This window comes from Manacus candei, unplaced genomic scaffold (genome assembly GCF_025592945.1).
Source record: "Manacus candei isolate 608988 ecotype Guabito, Panama unplaced genomic scaffold, ASM2559294v1 h1tg000002l, whole genome shotgun sequence".
Classification (NCBI taxonomy): Eukaryota; Metazoa; Chordata; class Aves; order Passeriformes; family Pipridae; genus Manacus; species Manacus candei.
Genome location: NW_026138050.1, coordinates 5686560 through 5709441, shown reverse-complemented (window position 1 = coordinate 5709441; position 22882 = coordinate 5686560). Strand labels below are relative to the sequence as shown.

Genomic DNA, 22882 nt, shown 5'->3' with positions numbered 1-22882 from the left:
AAACTCACTCATCCGATTTCTCTGTATTTCTGCATTTTCTGATGTTGAACCCCTGAAGGGTACACACCATTTTAACAGATCTGCCCTCACAATATATTATCATCCAGAACAAATTTAAATTCTTTTAACTGAACCTTTGCATATATATTAAAACATGATGTTTCCTAAAACCTCGGCTGTGATGTTAAGTTAGAAGCAGCACATAGCACATGGTACAGTGCTGGAATACGAGATTAATTGTTTTCCATTTGCAAATTGCAGGTCCAAGGATGTTCATTGATTATTAAAAGAAAACAAATGGAGCTAAAATTCTACTGCATTCCAACTTGCATGAAGAAACACTGCTGATGAAAAGCTTTTATTAAAGAGACACAAGTACCATCATGGTAAAAAGATTCCTACATGATCTTAAGGCACACAAGAACTGTAAATTCTATCATTTACAATGTATATAGTGTCCTGTAAAACAAATTAAGACATTTACTATTTGTAGTGTTATATTTGGGTCAGTTTTAAGTCTAATTAATCTGACTTCTAAAGAATTTTAATTTTCTATACAAAATTCTGCATCTTTTCCAACTCCAATCGAAAATGCTTACTAGAAGTTTAGTTGAAGACAACCAAAAATCTGATTTTTTGGTACTGACACCAAACTGTGATTGCTAATATCTTTTCTACAGATATTTTAACCATGGAAACTTATTCTGCCTCAATAGCACCCGTTATATGTAACAGCACAACTTTTAACCTGAATGGATCCCATTTGTGTAACGAAAGCATATCCTCTAGACTAGCAGATAAATCGGAACACCAACAATATGTTATTGGTCTTTTCTTATCATGCCTTTACACAATATTTCTCTTTCCTATCGGTTTCGTAGGAAACATTCTGATACTGGTTGTCAACATAAGCTTTCGGGAAAAAATGACTATCCCAGACCTTTACTTCATAAACCTGGCAGTGGCCGATCTCATTCTAGTTGCCGATTCTCTCATTGAGGTGTTTAACCTTGACGAAAAGTATTATGATATCACTATCATTTGCACCTTTATGTCTTTGTTCCTTCAGATCAACATGTATAGCAGCATTTTCTTTCTGACATGGATGAGTTTTGACAGATACCTAGCCCTGGCAAAAGTAATGAGGTCCAACATATTCCGCACTATGCAGCACGCTAGACTGAGCTGCGGGCTCATATGGATGGCATCCATTTCTGCAGCTCTGGTCCCATTCACGGCTGTACATTTACAACACACCGGAGAGGTCTATTTTTGTTTTGCAGATGTAAAAGAAATCCAGTGGTTAGAAATAACCTTGGGGTTTATCATCCCCTTCGTGATCATCGGTCTCTGTTACTCGTTAATTGTCCGAGTTCTTATAAAAGCCCACAAGCACAGGAGTCTTCGTCTGCGGCGGCAAAAGGCTCTTCGCATGATTTTTGTTGTGGTCTTGGTTTTCTTTATCTGCTGGTTACCTGAAAACGTCTTCATTAGCGTCCAACTTCTTCAGAAGAAAAACGAGCCCGTCTCTTCAAACAGCCCATCCTTCAGGCACGATTATCCTCTAACGGGACACATTGTGAATCTGGCAGCTTTTTCTAACAGCTGTTTGAACCCCCTAATTTACAGTTTTCTAGGGGAAACCTTCAGAGACAAACTGCGACTGTACATTGAACAGAAGACAAAAATGTCCACGTTACATCGCTTCTGTCAGGCTGCCCTAACGTCTGTCATCCCTGACAGTAACGAGCAATCAGAAGTCTGATTTAGTAGTCATTGTATAAAACATATGACTGTGAAGTTGTGCAAATAGTGAACAAAATGCTTGCTAGTAACAGAAAAAAGTGCATTTGTGAATATATATATAGTGTATCGCTCTACTGAGTATTGAAAGTTTATATTCAAAATGTTTTTATGACAAGACTTTGATGTAGAAGAATATGTTTTAGCCAGATTTATATTTAATTAAGAACAGGATTATTAAAAGCTGAGCACTGAAGAAGCTTTATTTTGTATTATACACGTATGAATGACAATAGAGGAGAAAATTTTATCAAGTTAGGAAGACTCTAGATGTAATCTGATTATCAGAGATTCTATTTTGCTGGTGTATATAACTTCCACTGAAATAATGAAGCTGCCCTAACAATGGGGAAAAATCATTACAACATATTGACGTGGAGATGCAGAAAACATTGATTTTTTTCCATCCAAACATGTTAAGATAAATGACTTTGCTTAGAAGAACTACATACTACTATTGTCACTGTATCCTAGCATGTCTTCCATGATTAAGTTTTTTTTTAATCATAATATAATCAAGCACAGTGGTGAGTTTTCGTCTCCTAAATGTAAACTGCTGTTTACATGTTTACTTGATCAAAACCAAAATCATCTGTAACTATATTACTCATCTCAAAGAACTTCACAAAAGCAAAATGTAGTGCTTCATTCTGTCTTTTAAGGGCTGACCACAACCATCTCTCCCAGGACAGACATAATTGGGCCTTGTGTTAAGAATGTCAGTGCACATACACATACACTCACATTCACATCTGCCTTCAGAACTGAATGCATGTTTCACGAGATCTCTTCCCATTCAAAAGGTCTATTTTGATTGCCAGAACAAAATCCTGTGATTTTTACAGAGGTGCCACTTGCTGCAAAAGGGTGTAAATAGTGCTTATGAAAACAACAGAAGCCTCTATTTTTAGAAAGGAAGAACTTACGTAATGGGGGAGTGTGATTGGCAATTATCAGATTTGCACCTTGTGCACTGTCCATCCCACCTCCAGAGAGCACTGGCCTTTCAAGGTTTTAAGATGTATGTAGGCTGCTTTGCTCATTTGGAGATTAATTATACTAAGCAATCAAATTATAGCACCACTTACTGGAGAACAATAGTGTCTCTTTTCTTCTAGAAAATAATTGGGTTTTAAATCTGATTGATGTTTAGCACAGGTTACTGCTGAACTTGTTCAGAGGAAGCTATAAAGTTCCTAGAGATTAGTGTGCAAGATCATTAAAACATCACTTGCTGCACCTCTGAGGTGAACAAACCCATTTCACCTCTGTGCTTATTGACTGAAGCATCAGAACTCTGCAGAATAAGACACTTTGTCCTATTTTTAAATGTCACACATGAATTAATTAGCACAATAACAGATTTAAAAGCATTTTTAAACGTAGATACTTAAAACAACAACAGAAGCTAATAAAGCAATAAAAAAAACAGTGAAAACAACGATTCCACTCATATTTCTCATGAAATATCTCGAGCTTCCTAGTGGAAGTTTTGGCCACAAAAGACTTGACCTATAAACAGAAAGGCCACAAGACGATGATGGCTGAATTTGAAATAGATATCAGATATTCCTGCAGCTCAAACAGGAACTGCAGGGTGGGGTCCGAGGCAACTGTGGGTTAAGGAACAATGTCATTTTAGTCACATCTTCCCCGCAGAACACCAAATATATCTTCTCTCAAGAGAAATGCAAGCATAGCATGAGTAGCCAAACAACACTTAACAAGACATCTCACACCACTGGGCTGCAGCACACATAGCCCTTTTTCTTCATTATTTTCACTTTTGGAATTAGCCACAGTTACTCGTGTCCTGTGGACTGTCAGTGGGCATCATCACACCTTCAAAGACAACTATTTCAGACAACCCTGAGCTGAAGGAATGGATAATTATCTTGGCAATGCAATTCTGTGAATTGAGATACATCTTGAGTTTAAAGACAGATTAGGTTTGTGTAATCTTGACACTTGACATGAACAAATAACTTACTTGGGGTTACAGGAATATACTTTCCCAATTGTAGTTGTTGCTTATTTTGGTTTTATAGGAATAAGCTCCTTTCCCCTCCTCCTTCCTTCCAATACAGGGATCAGGTTTTTGATCAAGACTACGGTAGAAGCCCTTTTACTGCCACTGTAGAACACAAGTCAAGAAAGTCTTTGTGCAGAAGCTTATCATAATAAACAAACAGCAATAGCAAATGCCTGCTCATACATGCTATGAAGTAGTTTGTTTCTAAATGATCACTTTCAGTAATACACAGTGAAATCTAGGAAATCAGATTACTATAGCATGAAGAAAATATTTACTCAACTCGAAACAACCTATTGCATGTTTAAAACCAAATTAACAAATCTAAAATACCTGTTGAGTTCCCTACTGTTCATATTTTGGTACATGCTTACGAACTGTGCCTGAAATTACTAAATTTAAACACACTACTTACTTCAAATGCAAAGCACTCTCCCAGCTGAAAAAGTGGCACACTTATTTCCAAAACCTTTTTTTTTTTAAACAGTAACTGTACAAAGAAATATTTGCAGAAATACCATAAAACTTCCATGTATTTATATATACAACATGCTTTCTGCAGCCCATCATCTTGCAAATAACTCATTACTATGGTTTATCCATGAACCAAATAGTTCTGTGCTAAATGTGTCATTTTCTTTAATTTTAAAGAGCATAATCAGTAAACTAAAACTTTTCTAGAGTGTAGAGGAAAGGGGGACAAAAATTTTGATACAACTTCTTCACTTTTTTCTCTGGTCTCTCACAAATTGTTCAGTTGTTTAATTTAAGGAAAGAATTCCATATGCCTTTCTAAAATGCTGGACCGATGACAACTATGAGATTTAAAAACCTGTTTATCACAGATGCTTACAATCTTTGCTATAATACTCTATATCAAGTCTCTAGACAAGAAAAGTCTGATATTACGAAAAGCTCACAGAAGAGAGGGGAGGGAGAATAATCAAAGAACATCTGAAACCATTAACTGCTTTTGAAAATACCTTAACACAAGAATATCTTGAATGCAGTGTATAATTGAATATCTAGAAACAAAATAAATGCAAACAGCACAAACGAGCACTAATTTGGACCTCATGCAACTGAAAGCAACAGCCTTCCCTCAGCTGTGTAAAAAGACACAAGAAAAATATTTATCTGACACCATTTTAACATGTTAAAGATATGCTGCAACTTTACATACTTCTAAGTTTTAGGAGATACACTAAATACCAACTGTGCAGGCACAACATCCACATCTAGAAAATGCAAACTCAGTCAGTCTAAAGATAAAGCTTGATTCATCCATGAAAAGCATTACACGATGGGAGGACATGTGACAGGGAATTTGAATCAATGAGTCAGGTGATCCCAGATTCTGTGCAAGACTGACATAATACGGACAAGATGTAAGAAAAGTCACCTCTCCCTTTGCAAGCTTCAAAAAAAAAAAAAATTGAACACAAAGTTTCAAAAGAAAATGCTTGTAAAATTTCAGACTAAGCATCTGTGCTTCAAACAAAATTCACTGGCTGTACAGTGCAGGCTCTAATCTTTTTTCCAGCCATCAAGTTATGTTAGAGTATAACTGAATTTTTTCCCGTGAAAGGATTTTGCTGTATTCTCTCATCTGTTTATTAAGATTGCAAAAGGGAAAAGGTTGTCTGGACAATTTTAAATGGTTAGGATTGTCACATAAAACATGTGCTAAAGAGTGGTTTACCGTAAGTAAAAGCATGGTAAGTTCAACCCTGATTATCATTAATTCCATTTGAACTGTTTCTGCATAAGTAAAAACAAGTGAGTGCATGAAGAATCAGGTTTGAATTTTAATAGCTATCCATGAAGGTGAACCAACAAATTAATTTGATTTTGATTGAAAACAACAGAGATAAGGGGTTTTGCTTTTCATTTAAAGGACAGCAATGCCTTCTCAGGACTGCAGACAGTGCAGGATTAGCTCCACTTTCAACTCAGTCTCCTACATCCTACTTCATTTATTTTACATATGTCCATTAAATTCCACTACAAAATCTAAAGATGATTGTCTGAGTCTCACAAAAATCACCTGCCTGTTTAGAATGGCTTTTGAAATTCTTCAGCCCCTGTGATAAAACCATATTCAAGTTTCCAGCCCATTGTTCCAACAGTCTGCTGCAGGTATATACAGAAGTTTCGAAGCTCTAAATTAACAAACTACTGAACTGTTCATTACCAAAAAGTAACACTCACTTTCTCTAAAAAAACATTTAATGCAACAGGGTAAACCTTTCCAAAGCAGCAGCTTTGCTTACAAGTTCCAGCTCACTTGACCTGCAAGCAAAATCACTGAAAAGGTTTATTTAAGACCTTTTCAAATTGCACTGAATGTGTTTTCCGAAAGGACTTTCAAAAAACTATGGGGAAAAACCACATAGTAGAGAAACAGGAAAATTATTAGGATATTGTTAAATTATCCTTAGAAATTGGAGTTAAGGCGATTTTTACAGAAGGAGCTCAGTGTTAGAACTGCCTAATAGTGCTGGAGATAGATTTATTTTCTGCCTCAGCAGGAGAAATATTTCCTTTCCCAGGCATTCTCTCAATAGAAACAGTAATATAATGGCAAATAAGATTTTCTTCCTTTCATTCTCTCTCCATTCAGAACTACAAAAGAGAAATAGCCTGTACCCAGCTCCAGAAACCTTTTAACTCTTGTGCTCCAGAGTGAAGTGCACACAGCAAACTGAGAAAGAAACCAAGGAAAGAGCTCACTTAAACAATGTGATAATAATCCAAACATCCACCTGACAACTGAGTATCAAGGTGGGAAGAAGATACAGACAGTGATGTGTGGGAGAGCTTATTTTATAAACTTGCTTGGTTTTTAAACACATAGAGTCAGAATTACTTCTGATATTGCAAGCTAATTCTCTAGAACAGTGAGAAACATGACATCTGTGATAATTAAAGATGCCTGATGAGTGTGACACTGTTGAAGTGTTGTGGGATCAGAAGCACAAACTTGCTGGCAGAGCTGCTGCTAAACTTCACATTGGATCACATAGAACCTGCTGCATCCTCAGCCCATGAGGATCCATGGAAAACTGTCCCTGTCCCTTGCTAGATTTGTGCTCTTCTTGACTCCCACTGATAACAAGTGAGACCTTTCAGGTCTTTGTCAGATATTTTATTACAAGAGCTATCGGATCAGAACAGTTGGTTGCTCCTATTTTAAGCCCAAACCAGATCATGACTTAACCTAGACAAGTCTTTGTAAGGAAGATAACCACGTTTTAAACAGAGCATTGCAAACTTCAACCACAAAAACAAACTATTTACAAAAAAAAAAAAACAACCTCACAAGTTTATTAAAAATGCCTTTAGAAAATCATGGAGTACAGGCTTGAAAGCCATGGAAGATGAGAATTTCATAACAAAATAGGAGAAACTTGTCTATTCCAAAGGTGACTTGAAAAAAGGACCAGCCAATGAGGTACATGAAGGCTCCAAAGTCCATGACCAATTTCAATGACCTTTGTATTACAGTTCAGTGTCACAGTTCTGCAACCACTGAGTCATTTTACACATGGGTAAATATGAATAACTCCCATTTAGGATGCAGTACATAATGTAAAGGTAGGATGGAATGACAGTTACTAAAAGCATGTATTTTCCTCACATACTTTAGATTTTCTATTCTCTTTACATAACCCCTCTGCTCCTTTTTAAGTGATGTAGCTCTAAGCCTTCAGTACATTCCCTGAACAGCTCTGACATCTTTCAAAATATAGGATGGTAGGAAGAGCTGTCTGCCCTTATGTATATATGCTGTTTGCAATAGCCTGGTTTACAGATTATTAAGATAATTATAAAGATAATGCTGAGAAATTTAATAAAACACTGGTTGATGATCTTCTGTTTGATGTCCTACAGAATTCCTGTGGGATTCAATTAGAAACAGGTAAATTCACTCAGGGTCTGGTTCCCCTGTCAAATACCTTCATGCTTGTACCCTCGATATTTCAGGCAGCTTCTAAAAGTCAAAAGATTAATTTTCTGTTCTAATTACTTGTTGGATGTAACAGACAAGCACTTTCCAAGTATTTATTAATCTGTGTGGCTTTGATCTAATACCCAAGAGCCATTTTATCTATGCTGTAATTTATTAACATACATAAATATACACTGTTCTTTCATGTGGTTCACAATATTGCATCTAAACACAAAAGGTATTTTGAAGGAGGAAACTCCTAGTTTCTTGTTTATACTGTGGAAGCACCCAACACCCCCCTTTTATCTGCACCAAAACATTGGGAGGTTTTAATTTCTGAATCTATTCCACTGATACAGAAAAATTTGTATTTTATAAAAATCCTCATACCAGACTCACATGTTATTTAGAAAAGCAGTAGCATTCCATCAAGCCCAGGGAAAACAGCTGCTTTTTAGAATAAACATTTTAAATATCCAAATCTGTACCATTTTTTTGAACAAATTAACATTAATAAAATAGTACCAAGAACAATAAGGAGGAAGTAACAAATCCACAAGAATCAGGTTTGCATTATTATGTTACACAAAACACACATCCAAGTTTCAGGCCCTGTCATGAACAAATGCCTTTGAATGCCCATTTCTCTGCACTTTATCCTGTATTAGAATGTAGCAAACATCCTTTCAAGCTTACAACTTAATTTCTTGTCAAGTGAATGCGTTTTGTGAAATCAAACACGTAAAAGGACTTTTTTTTTTAACTGAAGTTACACATATTTTGTATGTGTAAATTTGTGCCAAATTTTCTACATTTGACAATTTGGGCCTTCTCCAGCCCTTTTCACTGATGATGACTCTGTCTGTGAGGAGCTAAAAGTCATTAATACAGAACCAGAATAAAATCATTACTGAAAAGGTGCAGAAAACAGTGTTCTCACTGGACTGGAGCTGGGTGACACACAGTCAAGCAGAACTTGCCTCTGCTCCTTCAACAACTGCTTGAAGACTCAACAAATTGAGCCCACAGGTGGGAATCCTGTCCTGAACTTTAATTTTGTTAAGATATTTGCAGCTAAGTCATGAAAGCAAGGATTTATACTGGAAATCCAGCAAGAACCATCGAGGAAGGTCTCACCACTAAGTAGAGAATGAGAGCTGAGAGGGAAAGACAAGTACGTGCTCCAAGAACAGGAGGAGGAATTTCCCCCTCTTAATAGCAAAGAAGGGGCTGTTGTGTTTCACCACCAAATTCCCCATTAATTTAATACCCTGGTTTTATTAATAAAAGTAAGGAATTAACTTTGAATAGATACAGATTAAGGCAAATACCCAGAATTAGGATGACCCTCTTGTTGGCTACTATGTAACGAAGAATGCACAATTCCTTTAAACAAAGTAAGAAATACACCACATATTGTTTATACCAAACACAGTTGGGGACGTGAGCCTTTCGCCTGGGAAAACCATCTTCAAAGTAGCAACTGTTTTCCCAGCTGTGAATACTCTTTCCTGGGAAATCTATTCGTACTATTACAAAAATAATTTTCAAAGGAATGTAAAATCATTCAGCCTAATCTATGCACATCCATATTTCAGACATTATTTTGTACCTCCTTAGACATGTCTGTTTACAAAAGGCCTGCTATTCTCTATAAACACTATGTGGTGTCACAATTAAATTTACCTTTTTTAAAAAATAAATAAATGTCTTGTTAATTTAATAAAATAATTTAAAGCAACTCTATCAATATTCTGATGAAAAAGTGCTAGCAGGAAACAAATGTTTCAGTCCCATAACCAGCTGCCCTCAAAGTTTGTTGTTTTGTGGTTGGTTGTTTTTTTAAATTTTCCTAATTTGAGAAATATTGCATAGATAAGAAAGCAGATAAGCCAAGTAAGATGACACAGATTAAGTCATAAATGCCACATGGATTTAGAGCTTCATAATTATTTTCAACTATCAGAAGGCCATTGTAGAACAAGCCAATAAGGAGCCAACGGGCCAGCAAACTTGTGTCTTTGTGCAAGTAAAACAACCCCAAATAAACCAAGAATAAACATTCAACTGAAAGGCAGCCTAAAGCAAAGAGAAATAGGCCCAACATTTCAATTACAGACTGACCAAAACCAGCAGATTAATGAGACCACACTAATGTCCACCCTGACATTTATCTTGGCCATTTTGAGAAATAGCTCTCACCCTCCCCTTTATAACTGGAAAACTGCTTTCTGCTGATGTATCCTTCCATCAAGGCACAGGGGGAGATGCAGGGATAGGGGAAGATGAAAGATTATGTCATCTTCTCTTCATAACACGGACAAAACTCTATTTGCATGTTAAAGATATTCTAAAAATGGTAAAAAAAAAAAAAAAAAAAGAACAAGACAAGATTCTTATTTTAGGAGGTTATGCTAAATAAAATTAACATTTTGAGATTTATTTTCCTTTTTTTTTCAATATTTAAGATTAGTTTTCTACATATTTTTTACAAAATAATTAAGGATTAAGCCACTACAGCAAAACTACACAAGTGCAGGAAGAATGGACAGTGGAACTGAAATGCAAGCAGTTTCCAAAATATATTTTTAACATATATAAGACACAGTTAGTACTGGTAGTCTGATAATCAGAAGACAACCCTGCAACATCACACTAAGTTGACTTAATGACATTTCTTACGATGGGAAAATATAAACCAAGTTATTTTGATGGTTACAAGATAAGCTTCCCATTAATTAGAAAAATAAATTAAGAGAACACTAAAGGATTACTGAGTTTGTTTGCAAATCATCCACAACTCATTATTTCAACAACAGACTTTGGGATGAATTAGTGGGTTGTCAAACAAATAAATACACTTTCTGATGATAGTTTTACAGCATCTGCTGGATCCGTTTGCATCGATGTCTGGTTTGCAGTCATTAAACATTCAAATCACTACCCTGGTTACCTGATTACAAGCAGCATTAGAGATCATATCAAGGTAACATTCCTAGTTATTCCACCAAGCTCTTGCCAAAATACTTCCCTCCACAGCTTAAACATAATTTTATGGGCTTTTCCACCGCTACAAGCAAACATTGATTTTAAAGAATCATTGTTTTGTGGTTTGTTTTCCAGCCTAATAGTTCTATATTGCTCTTTATGACAACCTCCAAACAGTTGAACAGAAAAACCCCTTCCCTACAGATTTAGTCATTTTCCATTTAGTAAACAGATCTTACTGTTTGGGCACCTGCACACTCTGATGAAAGAAACACCATTTGTTTATTTGCCATTGTTTGTACTATCTGTATGGAATCTCAAAAATTAAATTCCTTTCCCACTGATCCTGCCTTTAGCTGAGGAAAATGATTTCTCCTCCTCCAACCATTTGCAATGCTGAATATAACAAGGAAACACAAGGAAACACCCAGTGGCTGTATGAGCATTACCTAAAGTACCCTTCAACCATGAACAAGGGGATTTGATTTATTAAGATAGATTGTCTCTTAGTCATCGTAGTTTTCCTGGAAGTTACAGTGTTTACTAGACTAAATTGGGAAGGAACAGGAAATTAATACTGTTTGCTATGGATTATGAATTATGAGTCTTGCCTAATAGATGTTCTACTCAGAAAGAGTTCCTTACTGTTTTGTAGAAAGCAACCAGCTCTGAAAACAGCAGAAACAAGATCTACCCATAAATTACAAGATCATTTGATACATTAAGGTCATTCTGGGCAGAACTCAAAATGCCCTCCTAGAAAAAGCAGCCACATGTTGTTCCCTACCTACAGTGCTGCAACTGCTGCTTCACAACACTGAGGCAGCTCAAAGGCTGAAGGGTGAAGAAATCCATAACCAGAAGCAAGACAAGGGTAATTGCAAAGAAACATTTCTAACGCTTCTCTTATTTCAAGATGACAAATTAACAATACTGTAAATATTTTTTTTTCAGAGAATTGAAACAAAATTAACTTGTCTCTGACAAGATCCATCAGGAAGTCATTATTTAAGAAGCCAGTATTTAACTTCAAACCACCAGCCTGGAAGACACATTTTAAATCTCTTTTCTTTATGCTTATGTTATGTGACAATTCACAAGAATGAACTCAACTGTTACACTGCCTAACATATAAATATATTACTAAACTACAAAAATCATTAAAAACCACATAAAACAAATGTCCAGGCACTAAACAAAAGAAACGACAACATTTAAAATGTGTGGTTATTGCCAAGTTAAATAGAACAGTAACATTAGGAAAATCAGTCAGAAAAACCACAAGGCTGAACTAAGTTTTAAAATTTGTAATGCTCAGCTTCACCAGAGATGTGTCATTTAGAGCTGCGTGGTTCTAAGATCACTCATGAAAACATTTATATTGGTCTTGAATTGCTTATTGCTGTTTAATGTAAACAGAAGAAACTGAGTAGATGAAAGTCAATAAAACATCAAGATTACTCTGAAAGGTCAAGCTGTCCCAAGGAAAAAATGCCTTAGTCTGAAGCTGGGAAGGATTTTTGAAACAAATTTCACGAAGGAATGATCAGCGTACAACTAAATCCAGACACTTTAAACGCAGCTCAACTTGCCTGCAGGTCTGTACCAAAATCAATTAGAGGTTTGCATTTTCTACTTTGGAGACTAAATTTGTTGTACCACAATAGAAAAAAAAAAAAGTAAATCAGAGGAAAGTAAAGTGACTTAATGAATCAGTGTCCCACCAAAGCCTTTGGCTTCTTTCTACCAAACATGAGACTCCTTAGGAAAAACTGGAGTCTACCCATCCTCACTTCAAAAATGCCCAAAAGAGTTTTCTTTAATTCAGTTACTGCACTAAAGTCACTCACAGCTCATCAGAATCCAGTTGTCACGATTCAGGAATTCCCGCAGATCTAGCAAAATTCCAACTTGTTTTAAAGTAACAGAAATAAAACTAAAGAAAGTAAGGCTGCAGAATAAACACTCTCAGCAGTTGCCCTAATTATTTCTGTTCCAAATTTCTTATGTGTGGAACCTTCCACACTAACTGAGCACATCACTGCAGCCCCAGAGCTCCTCCTGATCCTGCTGTACACACAAAGCAATTTTACCTTCTTTTCTACTACGTTTTCCATGCTGGTTTGATGGCCAAAAGCACTTTAAAGCATCACTGCCAGCGTGTCTGAACCAAGATTTCACACAAAGCTGGGAGTATACACGCTGGGTAACAATCAAACTGGAAAGTAGCTTTCTTTAACCAATGAAATAAATTTGTGTAAGATCTGCCTCACATTTTTCATTCTCAACAGTCACTCCAAATAAAAAAAAAAAAAAGTGGTCTATTAACTTAGGCTTTTCTGCTATCAACAGTTATAGTTTATAAAGCTGATGCCAAGAAATGGCTTGTCATAGACCTTATATGGCATTCCCTTAAACTCACACTGTATACATGTTCAAGCCACTCACTGGCATCAACTTTTATGATTCTAAGAACTGTTGTGCCTAGTGGTGCTCCCTGACATTAAGGATTCTTCTTTCCATTTAATATTTGCTCTTTCTCTCACAGTCTGAACAGCCCACAAGAGCTAATCTGTGTGCTCCAAGGACTTATCTATCACCTGACATCAGATGGTCAAAAAAGGCCTCATTTGGCAGAGGCTTGAAGCCCATTTGGGATGTTTTGCAGTTTTACATGAAATCATACAGGCAATAAAATTTCCATTTTGATATTTCAATTTCACATGGTCTTATCCTGAAAAAATATTTTCAGTCAAACTAAATTATAGTACTGTGAATCTAAGGTCTATAATACACACCCTACAGAGGAAAAGAGAAATTTTCCCTCTTATTAAGCTCTAAATACAAAAATTTTCTATTTTTGCTTTGATAAAGATGAAACCTTTCCGTACTTGAGAAATGACTGCAAAACTGCAAGACCTCTGAAAAACTACTGCCAATAGGTTGGCTTTTCTTATATTAAGCTTCACAAACCCTAAATGCAATACCTAGAGACACTTATGAATTCAAAAGTTCTTCAAAAACATTCTGGCCAACAAGCTTAAACAAAGTCTAATAACAAAATAAGTACTAACTTTCAGTTACATGATCTCCATTGAGCTGCACATCTCATGATAAATGAAGTAACAAGCTGTCACATGTATTTTATGTTAGGCCAGGAAACATGAGAGTTTTTAAGAATAGGGTTTCTTGAGGTGACCCTCAAGAATTCCTCAGGAAAAATCCTTTGCCTTTCCATCTCCACTCCTTGACAGTGCCAAACTGCCTCATATTTCTTTGATCCTCGCTCTGCAGTAACCACTCAGAACAGCAGAACTGAATGGTCCTGTTTATGCACCACTGCCATCACAAAAAAACCACCAAACATTACACAGCTCCGCTTAAATAATGTCTTGATATTGCTAATTGCAATCTCATAAAATTAATTCATAAAGTGTTCGGGAATACAAAGAGACTGCTGACACCTTCTGGCCACTTGACATTCTGTCCAAAAAAAAGAAAAAAAAAAAAATCAAGAGGACTTCCAAGAAAACATCTTTCATGTTTTCCCAGCCACTCAGGATCACATGAAACAGAAGCTGCGTCGATATTGCCATATGACAGTTGCTCGGTGCCGCTTGGTTCCCCTTTCACCCACATTCTCTCACCCATTCTCTGTCCTTCACAGAAGCATCCAAAACAAACAGAGATCCCATCTGGCTTAGTTTACCTTTTCCTTTTAACTTTCACTCTAGGCATACTGCACCCAAGGAATTATTGCAACTGAATCAAACAGTACACTCAGGTTCAGTACAAAAAAATATATCCATATTTCACTGAATTAAACAGTCAAACCTGCAGATTTTGCTTCTGCTTCTTCTTCTTCACTGGTTCAGTTTCTGGTTCCAGCTCTTCCTTTTGGGCCACATGTTGCTTCAGCTTTTTTCTTTTTTCTGCCTTCTTTTCTTTTTTTTCTCCATTCATTTTCGGCATTCTGAAACAGAATTCTTCTGTAACAGAAACCACAACACTGCAATTAGAACCTTTGTTAATATTAAATACCAGTCTCATATACAGACAGTTATACTATAATTACACTGGTATGAGAATTACTTGTGACTACTTAACTATGAAATGTATGTCTGGGCTGAATTTTGATTCATTTTAGAGACCTTTTCATGTTTCCTTTACGTTACAGTTAAGCTACTGTAAAACTCAAATGTCAGTCTCCTGTAGGAAACTCAGCACTTATTCTCCTCTGAGGCCTGGTTGTGGAAAATGCCTCTCTGACCCTCCTGGTAGAAACCCCCCATAACTGATATTGTGCTTTCTGCAGGTCATAATGCACCATATTAAATAGTTTGAATAACTGTCTACCTCACATAACACCAATCAAAACTCTCTCATCTCAACATACATTAATGTGACTATCAGTCATCTCAATAAAATACATATGCGTGCATACACACATACAAACAAAAATAAGACTATGTGATTACTAAACAGTTTTAAGCCATCAGTTCTGTTTAAATTGCAAGCTTTTCTATTTTCACACAGATTAATGTGGTAAAAAAATGCTTAAAGAATTGCCTCATTAGTTTTATTTTAATTTTACACTGGCATAAGGGTGAAGGCAAACAGGAGCTGCTGAAAACCCAGTTCTGAAACCAGGTCTAGTTGTAAGTCCACATAACTTCTCTGTGAGAAAATCTCATTTAAGTGGCTTTCCACAGCTGCCCCAACATTGTCACTTTCTGTTTAACAGCACAAAGGCAACTGTTGCCTCAATCACAAATATTTACCTTGAAACACGCTAACAGATAAAATACGCTTTGGCAGGTTCCCAATACAGCAGAACCCACCAAACGATGGGTTTGGCACCTCAGAGATACCAGGACCAGGCCAGGCATGGCCATGCCCTGGGCAGGAGGCACCACACAGCCAGCACCCACCCGCTGGCTTCCCAACACACGACCCCAGGTTCACTTCCCAACACAGATCCCGGGATCGCTTCCCAGCCGGGATCCCTGGGTCTGCTTCCCAACACAGACCCCTCGGTTCACTTCTCAACCAGAACTGCTGTGTCTGCTTCCCAACACACAAGCCTGGGATGCTTCCCAACATAAACCCCTAGAATCCCTTTCCAACACAGACCCTGGGTTCACTTCCCAGCACAGGACCAGCAGGATCGATTCCCAACACACAACCCCTGAGACTGCTTCCCAACAGACCCTCGGGTCCGCTTCCCAACACAGGACCCTGGGTCTGCTTTCCAACACAGACACCCCCAGGTTCGCTTCCCAGCACACAAGCCCTGGGATGCTCCCCAACACACACTCCCAGGTTCACTTCTCGCAGCACACACCCCGCGGTTCACGTCCCAACAAGAACCCCCGTCTCTGCTTCCCAACACAGACCCCGGGATCGCTTCCCAACACGCCCCGACCAGATTCACTTCCCAGCACAGCACCCCTGGTTCGCAGCAGCCCCTCAGCCACCGCCGTGCACGTGGCCGGGCCACCCCAGCCCTCCCACAGCCCCGGCCGCGCAGGGACACCCCGGTGCTGCCCCTCCTCCCTCCCCGAACCCGCCGGTCCCGTATGGGGGTCCCGGTCCGCCCCCGCCGGTCCCGTATGGGGGTCCCAGTCCGCCCCCGCCCGCCCCCGCGCACCTCTCGATCCTTCACATTCAACGAGCCCCACGCTTGGCGCCGAGGCCCGCCCCCTGCCTCCCATTGGCTACATGGGGAGAACGGAGGGCTCTGGTTGGTTCCCGGCACGCCAATCTCCCCACCGGCCAATAGAAAGCGCCGCTCCGGAGTTAAAGCGCCCACCGGGAACACACGTGCAGGGGAGCGATCCACCGGCTTCGGCGGGGGAGTGTGACGTCATCTGTGTGCGCCGGGATCCGCCTAGGGCACCGCCTCTTGGCCTGGGTCATTCCCGGGATAGGGATCATCCCTTGGCCTGACAGGGATCACCTGTGCCGTGACAGGGATCAATCCCATGGCCTGACAGGGATCACCTGTGCCTTGGCAGGGATCAATCCCATGGCCTGACAGGGATCACCTGTGCCCTGGCAGGGATCAATCCCATGGCCTGACAGGGATCACCTGTGCCCTGGCAGGGATCAATCCCATGGCCTGACAGGGATCACCTGTGCCCTGACAGGAATCATCCCTTGGGCTCACAGGGACCCTGACAGGGACCATCCCATGGGCTGACAGGGATCACCTATGCCTTGACAGGGACCCCTTGGCTTGACAGGGATCCCCTGGGGCCTGCCAGGGATCTCCAGAGCCTGACAGCTCCCACCCTTCACTGTCCGTGGAAGCCAGCCCGATGCTGTCGGCACAGCAGCTCCTGTGGGGGCCAGGGCCGTGCAGACACGGGGAGATGTGGCTCTCTGGAGAATGGCCATGATCCCCTTCAGCCCACAGATCCTAAAGGCTCCATGTCTGAGACAGCATCACCCGTGTCCCGACCTGGTCTGAGGGAATGTGTGGGAAGAAGTGAACGGTGCGGTTTGAGGGGATGACAAAACACCTCCAAGAACAAGGTTTCCAGGAAGCAAATTGGCTTCCATGTTTTCATTTTCTATAAATACCACGTGCACAAACATCTCCATCTCCCCTTGGTAATTTAAGGACCAGAATACAGCGTACAAACACACTGGTAGGTGAAGCAATTTTTTCATGACAACCTGAAACACAGTTTTTGTTTCCCTTTGCTGGGATCCCAGTGCCAGATGAAATGCTGGATGTGGTAGCAGGTGCTGGTGACAACAGCTCCCCGTTGGGCAGAGGCATCCTTTCACACCTCTGCATCCTTCTCCCATCCAAAACTTCCGCCATTCTGCCCCTTCCACCTTCTCCCCAGACTGTGAGGTGCCACCCCGTCCCCCACCCATCACTGCTGGGCTGGGCAGAGCCTCTTGGCTCTGGTAGATGTCCTCCACCCTGTTGCTCCCCTTAGAAACCCCCTCCCATAGCACCAGTGGGGTGCATGGCACCACTGAGGAATGGGTGGCCAGTTATAAATTATACAGAAAAAGTATAAAATGTATGCAAATGTATAGAGAATGTATATAAAACAAAATGTATATAAAATGTAGCAATGGGCTAGGGCTGAGTTATGGCGTTAGAGCACACAGAATAATCAGGAGGTGGTGGCACCTAAAATTAAAGTTGTAATTTAAGCTTTTGCTCCAATGTGAATAGGGAAAGCATGTCATCTATGTTTAGACTCCCTAAAATAAAGATCATTTTATTGCATATCCTATTGTGACATCCTGTGGTTAAACATAGTATTACAGATACTGTCAAATCACAATTTTGGCTGCATGATTGCATAAAACAAGATTAAATGGATGAACAGTGGTAACTCATACCTACATTACATATTCAGTTTGGCCAATTAGCAATGATCTCCAAAAATTTCTCCAAGAGGAAAAATCACATTGGGCCAAACATTAATATGGGATAGCACTGATATTTGTTCTGTGTTGGCCAGAAATTACATCTTCCCTTTCTTATGAAAGGCCTACAACTCAAGGTGTTGATTGCTTATGTGCCATCCCTGTGAAGGGCCATAAATCTACCTTTCCTCCTTAGGCAGCCTTTGTACTCCAAGAATTAAACCTGGTCAAAGAGAAATAAGAGGCACAAGAGTCTTTGCACAGCTGCAGTGCCCCTCAAGGTTGCACAAAGCACAGGCATTAACTGCACTCACATCTCTCACACTATCATCAAAGATTATTTTTCCCAGGTCAAAGAACTCAGCACCCTCTCCTCTGCCAACTGCTCACCCTCCCACCTCAGCAGAGGAGCCTTGGACACTCATAGCTGCAGGGGACTGAAGGGACTGCAATTACCCCCCAGTTAGTCCTAAGCCAACACTCCAGCCCAGCAGCCCCGGTGTGCAGAGGAATGGCTCCAGCCACACATGAAATTGAGGTCTTGACCCCCTGACATCAGTGAGCCTTGGCATTTTTCCTCACAATTAGTTGGATGAGAGGTCTACCTAGATCCCAGCTGGGGAATTAGCACTGTTCATTAACAGCACATTTCCATCTCATCAACCTACAATATTTCAGGCCTCAAGCAAAGCAGCTGGATGGTCATGCAGTTTTAAAGAGCCAGGACAGCTGATCAGGGTAATAGATGGAGCATTATCTGTTATGGCTTCATTTGTTTAAGCTTTTCAGGAAGACTGCAAGAGTAGCCTCCCCAGACAGTGCTGCATTTTGGCCTTGTTCTCATTACATGAGACAGTTAATGCTACTTTCTCTGGCTTCCTTTCCCCCTCCCCCAGCTGCAAAATACACCCCTGCAAATGTAGATTTCTGTCTAAGGGGCAATAAATGATGAAGAATTATACTGCACATGCCTCTGTGAGCACCAGCTTTCAGTGAGTGAATTGTTCAGGCAGGGCCTAGAAAAACTAGGCATGGATTATAAATCAAGTGCTTCCAATGACATTCAGAAAACAAGAGGCAGCTTATATAAAAGTTGCTTCATGTTGATGTTGTTTGTCACACAGAACACTGCACTGTGTGCTAGATCACTTCCAAAGGGATTGAGACATAGGAGAGCAGCCTGTATTTCAGATTTTCATTTTGGGGAACTCATAGTTCAGACTTTGCATGACCTAAGCAAAGCTGGCTGTGTTTCATACTAATTGTAATCTTCTTTCTACCACCATTCCCCAGTTTCCTCCATCAAATATTTTTCATAGTATTAAAGTTCTTATTCCAAATATAGGAACAAATAACATTGGCTTGGAAAGTTTATTGAATACACAAAACATTCTGATACAAAAATACGTTAATTGCATAGAAATTTAAAGAGATAGAGAAAATATTAAGTTTAGACAAAGGTTCGATCCAGATATGAAGAGCCTCTACTACCTGCACCTGAAAGACATAAGAATGCACTGTAAGGGTTACACAACTAGAACTTTCATTCACAAGGAGATATAACATGCCAGGGAAGAGCCTGGGCCATTGTTTTCATTTGTGTGTTTGCTGTGCTTTCCTCAGCACTCTGATGACAAACCATTTTTCCAGAACTTGGCCAAGCCTCACTCTGAGCAGGTGGGAGACCAACCTGCAGTTACACCAATTTGATGTCCTGATGCTTGTGTCTATTTAGCTACTTTAATCACTCAGTATAGAGAAGCAGAGATTTACTTGTGCTGCCAGAACCCCTCTACTGCATTCCCAACTCTAGAGCAGCTGGAGGTATGACAGTGGCACTGCTACACCATGTTGACACCAGCCTATTTTTAAGCAATATTTGTCTTTTCCCCTTGACAGCTCATACCTGTTGTGCTGAAGATTCCCATTAGATGGCACTCCAATTGCTCCCGGGGATTTGAGGGCAGTGTGAGAGGCTCTCATCAGAGCTGCATATCTACAAACAAACACAATCAGGCTCAGCACCTATGCACTGTCTGTAGCTTTACTCTTTCATTCAGTTTAATCATCTGCATGTCACACAAGTCTCACAGTCCCATTGCACAGAACAATGAAGGTACATCTGCCTGCAAGAGATTTTTATTAAACTTGGCTTCATAGTGTATTGATTATTTTTGGTTACTTCGAGGTGCTGGGCATAGCTTTAGGATTCTAGTATTCTGATCCAAAGCGAACTTGAGTTGGCCAGTGCCTATTCTTAATTAGGAGAGACTGACACCAATAAGCTTGGAAGAATTTAGGAAAGCATTTTACAAGCTTTTCTCCTTGCTCACAGGCTTTCAGAAATTAAGCTGGAAATACCAAGAGGAAATTGTGGCTATTTTATTGACATGAGGGGTAGTTTGGACAATTCCCTATTTGTCCAAGCTCCCCACCAACCTGATACCAGCTCTGAAATCTCAGCTTGAGCTGAAGTACCCTAAGTACAGCTTACCCTGCCTTGGAGGTGGGGTGGCTGCTCCCTTTGCAGTCGTGATCCAGGGGATGCCGATGTTTTATGCAGAAGTTGAGGCCACACTGTTCACAAAGCACCTTCATCATCTCTTTCCTTTTGCAGCCTGGCTTTAAGCACTTGTTTGTGAAGATCTGAATAAGAGAAGAAAGGAAGTTGGCAATGTTTGCTTTCTGTGAGCAGCTTCCCAAGCAATGACCAAGCTGAAGGACAAGTGTTTGAGAGCCCTTAGAATTAGGATGAAACAGCGAGTTTCTACACATTCTGCTGTCAGAAGCCCTAACTTCACAAGCACTAGGAAGGCAGTTTAGACTACAACAGCAGTTTCCTTACCCTCTTTTGCTGTGCTGGATTGTATTTGCAGTCCTTATCCATGTGGGCTCCAACCACAACATCTGGTATTTCCCCCTTCTGCACTGGGATAGGTGCATTACAGAGTGGACACACTGGGACCTGCACATTCTAAGAACACACAACACAGTTTAGAATCACAGAATCATTTCAGTTCGAAAAGACCTTTAAGATAATCAGGTCCAAACATTAGAAGTCCAAATCAATTTTTCTCTCCCTTCCCTTACCCATGGATAACAGAAGTGTATTCACAGGTGTTTCATGTTCTCATTCACTAATGCTTTTAAAGATACACTTCCCAACAGTAGCTGCAAATCACTACCCAAAAAATAGACGGACATGCTTTGCAAATCAATTTATAGCAACATATTTGGTAAGTCAACTTTAAATATTCTTCTGGGTTTTCTAGAATTACAGCCTTTGAACACATCAAAGCCCAATTATAGGCTGGAGATCAAGTCTGGCCTCTCTCTATTCTATTCTGTAGTTTCATATTTGCTGTCCTTCAACTTAAAGAACTTGGACTGCAGAAGGTTTTAGGCCATAATATATTACTTAAAATATAAAGCAGTCCTCTCTGGGAAGCTGCAGTAAGAAAATAGAATCTAGCAGTACTAACCTCTGAAATGTCATGTTTCTATATATCTGAAATTCAGATGTGTCATTAACTTGCATCTTGTGGCTCTCCCATCCATTTTTATGGAAACCACATGTCAAGTGTCAGACCAGCCTTAATAAATGACTTAGCAATTCTGCAGGGTGAATTCCTGACTCACAGACAGGAACTTACCTTCTTGTAGGCAGAGCTGCACTTGTGGTCATCATAACGGATGTGATCTTTACAGAAGACTTCCCCACATGCATCACATTTCAGAGGAAGGAAATCTGCAAGAAGAACAAAAAAAGAAAACAGATTCTCATGGAGCAGAGCTAACAGCTCTAAGGGTACTCACAAAGGACTACAAATAAATCCTAAAGCAACTAATTTTTGTCTAGTCACACTCCAATTATGTCGAGAGAGAGCATGCCATTCTTTATAAATATTACAACTAAAAAAAGCAAGAGTGATAAGTTTTCCTTGGTTTTATCCACAGCATTAGAAAAACACAAGCCACAAATACCTCAGGAGCTCTCTGAACACAGAAACTTTAATGAGTCGAGAGCTTGGAATTGAAGTACAAATCCAAAGCCCACACTCGGAAGTCTTTTTATTCTTTAAAAACCATCCCTTAACAGTTTAACACGTACAAGAACAAAACATACCGGGCTCTGCTATCACCCTTTCCCCGGACCTACTGAAGGGGGTCTCCAGCAGCAGCACTGGCATCTGCCACTACGCACAGCCTCGGGGTATAGGGACAGCCCCCCAGGGCACAGGTCATCCCACCCTGACGAGCCCTCCCGGAGGATCCAGTCCCGGGGGTCGGTCCCCGTTCGCGGCAGCCGCACTTACCCAGCTGTTTGCAGGCGCGCTCCGAGCAGTGCTCGCCCAGCCAGGGGAGCTCCATAGCGCGGCGGGACCCTCACCCGAGGACACGGACCGAGCGGGAACAGGAACACGAACACAACCCCAATCCCGGCCCCGCCGCCCCGCGCCTTTATCCCCCGTCCCGCTGACTCAGCGCCCCCCGTGCTTAGTCACGCTCCCGCCGCCCGCCCGCCGACGGTGACGTCACGCCCGCCCGCGCCAATGGCGCGCCCCGACCGTGCGCGTGCCTGGCGGGCGGCCAATGGGCGGCCGGGGAGGCGTGCTGAGTCATGGCAGGGGGCGGGGCCAGGGGGACGGGGCGGGGCCAGGGGATGGGGAAGGGCATGGATATGGGGAATGAGGATGGGGATGGGAGTGAGG

The 22882-nt window shown here is 40.4% G+C and overlaps 3 protein-coding genes across 7 annotated transcripts in view; 1 reads left to right on the top strand and 2 right to left on the bottom strand.

Annotated features, from left to right (window-relative positions):
• CUNH7orf50 (chromosome unknown C7orf50 homolog) overlaps window positions 1–16548 on the bottom strand; it is a 116058-nt gene extending 99510 nt beyond the window's left edge. For both annotated transcript variants that reach the window (XM_051782513.1, XM_051782575.1), the window contains exons 1-2: window positions 16426–16548; window positions 14610–14764 (exon numbers count right to left, since the gene is read on the bottom strand). In XM_051782513.1, the coding sequence (XP_051638473.1) occupies window positions 14610–14764; window positions 16426–16489 (219 nt within the window). In that variant the 5' untranslated portion in view covers window positions 16490–16548. The remainder of the gene's footprint in view (window positions 1–14609; window positions 14765–16425) is intronic.
• On the top strand, window positions 686–7184 carry GPER1 (G protein-coupled estrogen receptor 1). Its single transcript, XM_051782123.1, is given in 1 exon segment — window positions 686–7184. A coding segment is annotated over 1 exon segment (1122 nt). The 5' UTR covers window positions 686–691; the 3' UTR covers window positions 1814–7184.
• A 2953-nt stretch (window positions 16549–19501) lies between the features above and the next one.
• Window positions 19502–22658, bottom strand: ZFAND2A (zinc finger AN1-type containing 2A). Of its 4 annotated transcripts, none has more exons than XR_007903150.1 (6): window positions 22297–22450; window positions 21824–21918; window positions 21016–21144; window positions 20665–20816; window positions 20077–20296; window positions 19502–19667 (listed from the first exon to the last, which is right to left on the bottom strand). XR_007903150.1 is itself a non-coding variant. In XM_051779428.1 (6 exons), exons 1-6 carry the CDS (start codon window positions 22539–22541, stop codon window positions 19658–19660), a joined length of 531 nt encoding a protein of 176 aa, XP_051635388.1. In that variant the 5' UTR covers window positions 22542–22657; the 3' UTR covers window positions 19510–19657. The 4 variants fall into 4 exon arrangements, 3 of the variants coding, with proteins under 3 accessions (XP_051635388.1, XP_051635310.1, XP_051635512.1); XM_051779428.1 differs by lacking the exon at window positions 22297–22450 and adding an exon at window positions 22487–22657 and having other exon boundaries at window positions 19510–19667; window positions 20077–20166; XM_051779350.1 differs by having other exon boundaries at window positions 19510–19667; window positions 20077–20166; window positions 22297–22435.
• Between the last annotated feature and the right edge of the window lie 224 nt (window positions 22659–22882).

Excerpts from the sequence above, each read along its gene's own strand:
- ZFAND2A (XM_051779350.1), bottom strand. The coding sequence starts at position 22,360 with ATGCCAGTGCTGCTGCTGGAGACCCCCTTCAGTAGGTCCGGGGAAAGG. Across the intron at positions 20,817-21,015 it reads ATCCAGCACAGCAAAAGAGG|ATCTTCACAAACAAGTGCTT; the intron begins GTAAGGAAACTG and ends TCTCTTATTCAG. Across the intron at positions 20,167-20,664 it reads CACCCCACCTCCAAGGCAGG|ATATGCAGCTCTGATGAGAG; the intron begins GTAAGCTGTACT and ends GTTTGTTTGTAG.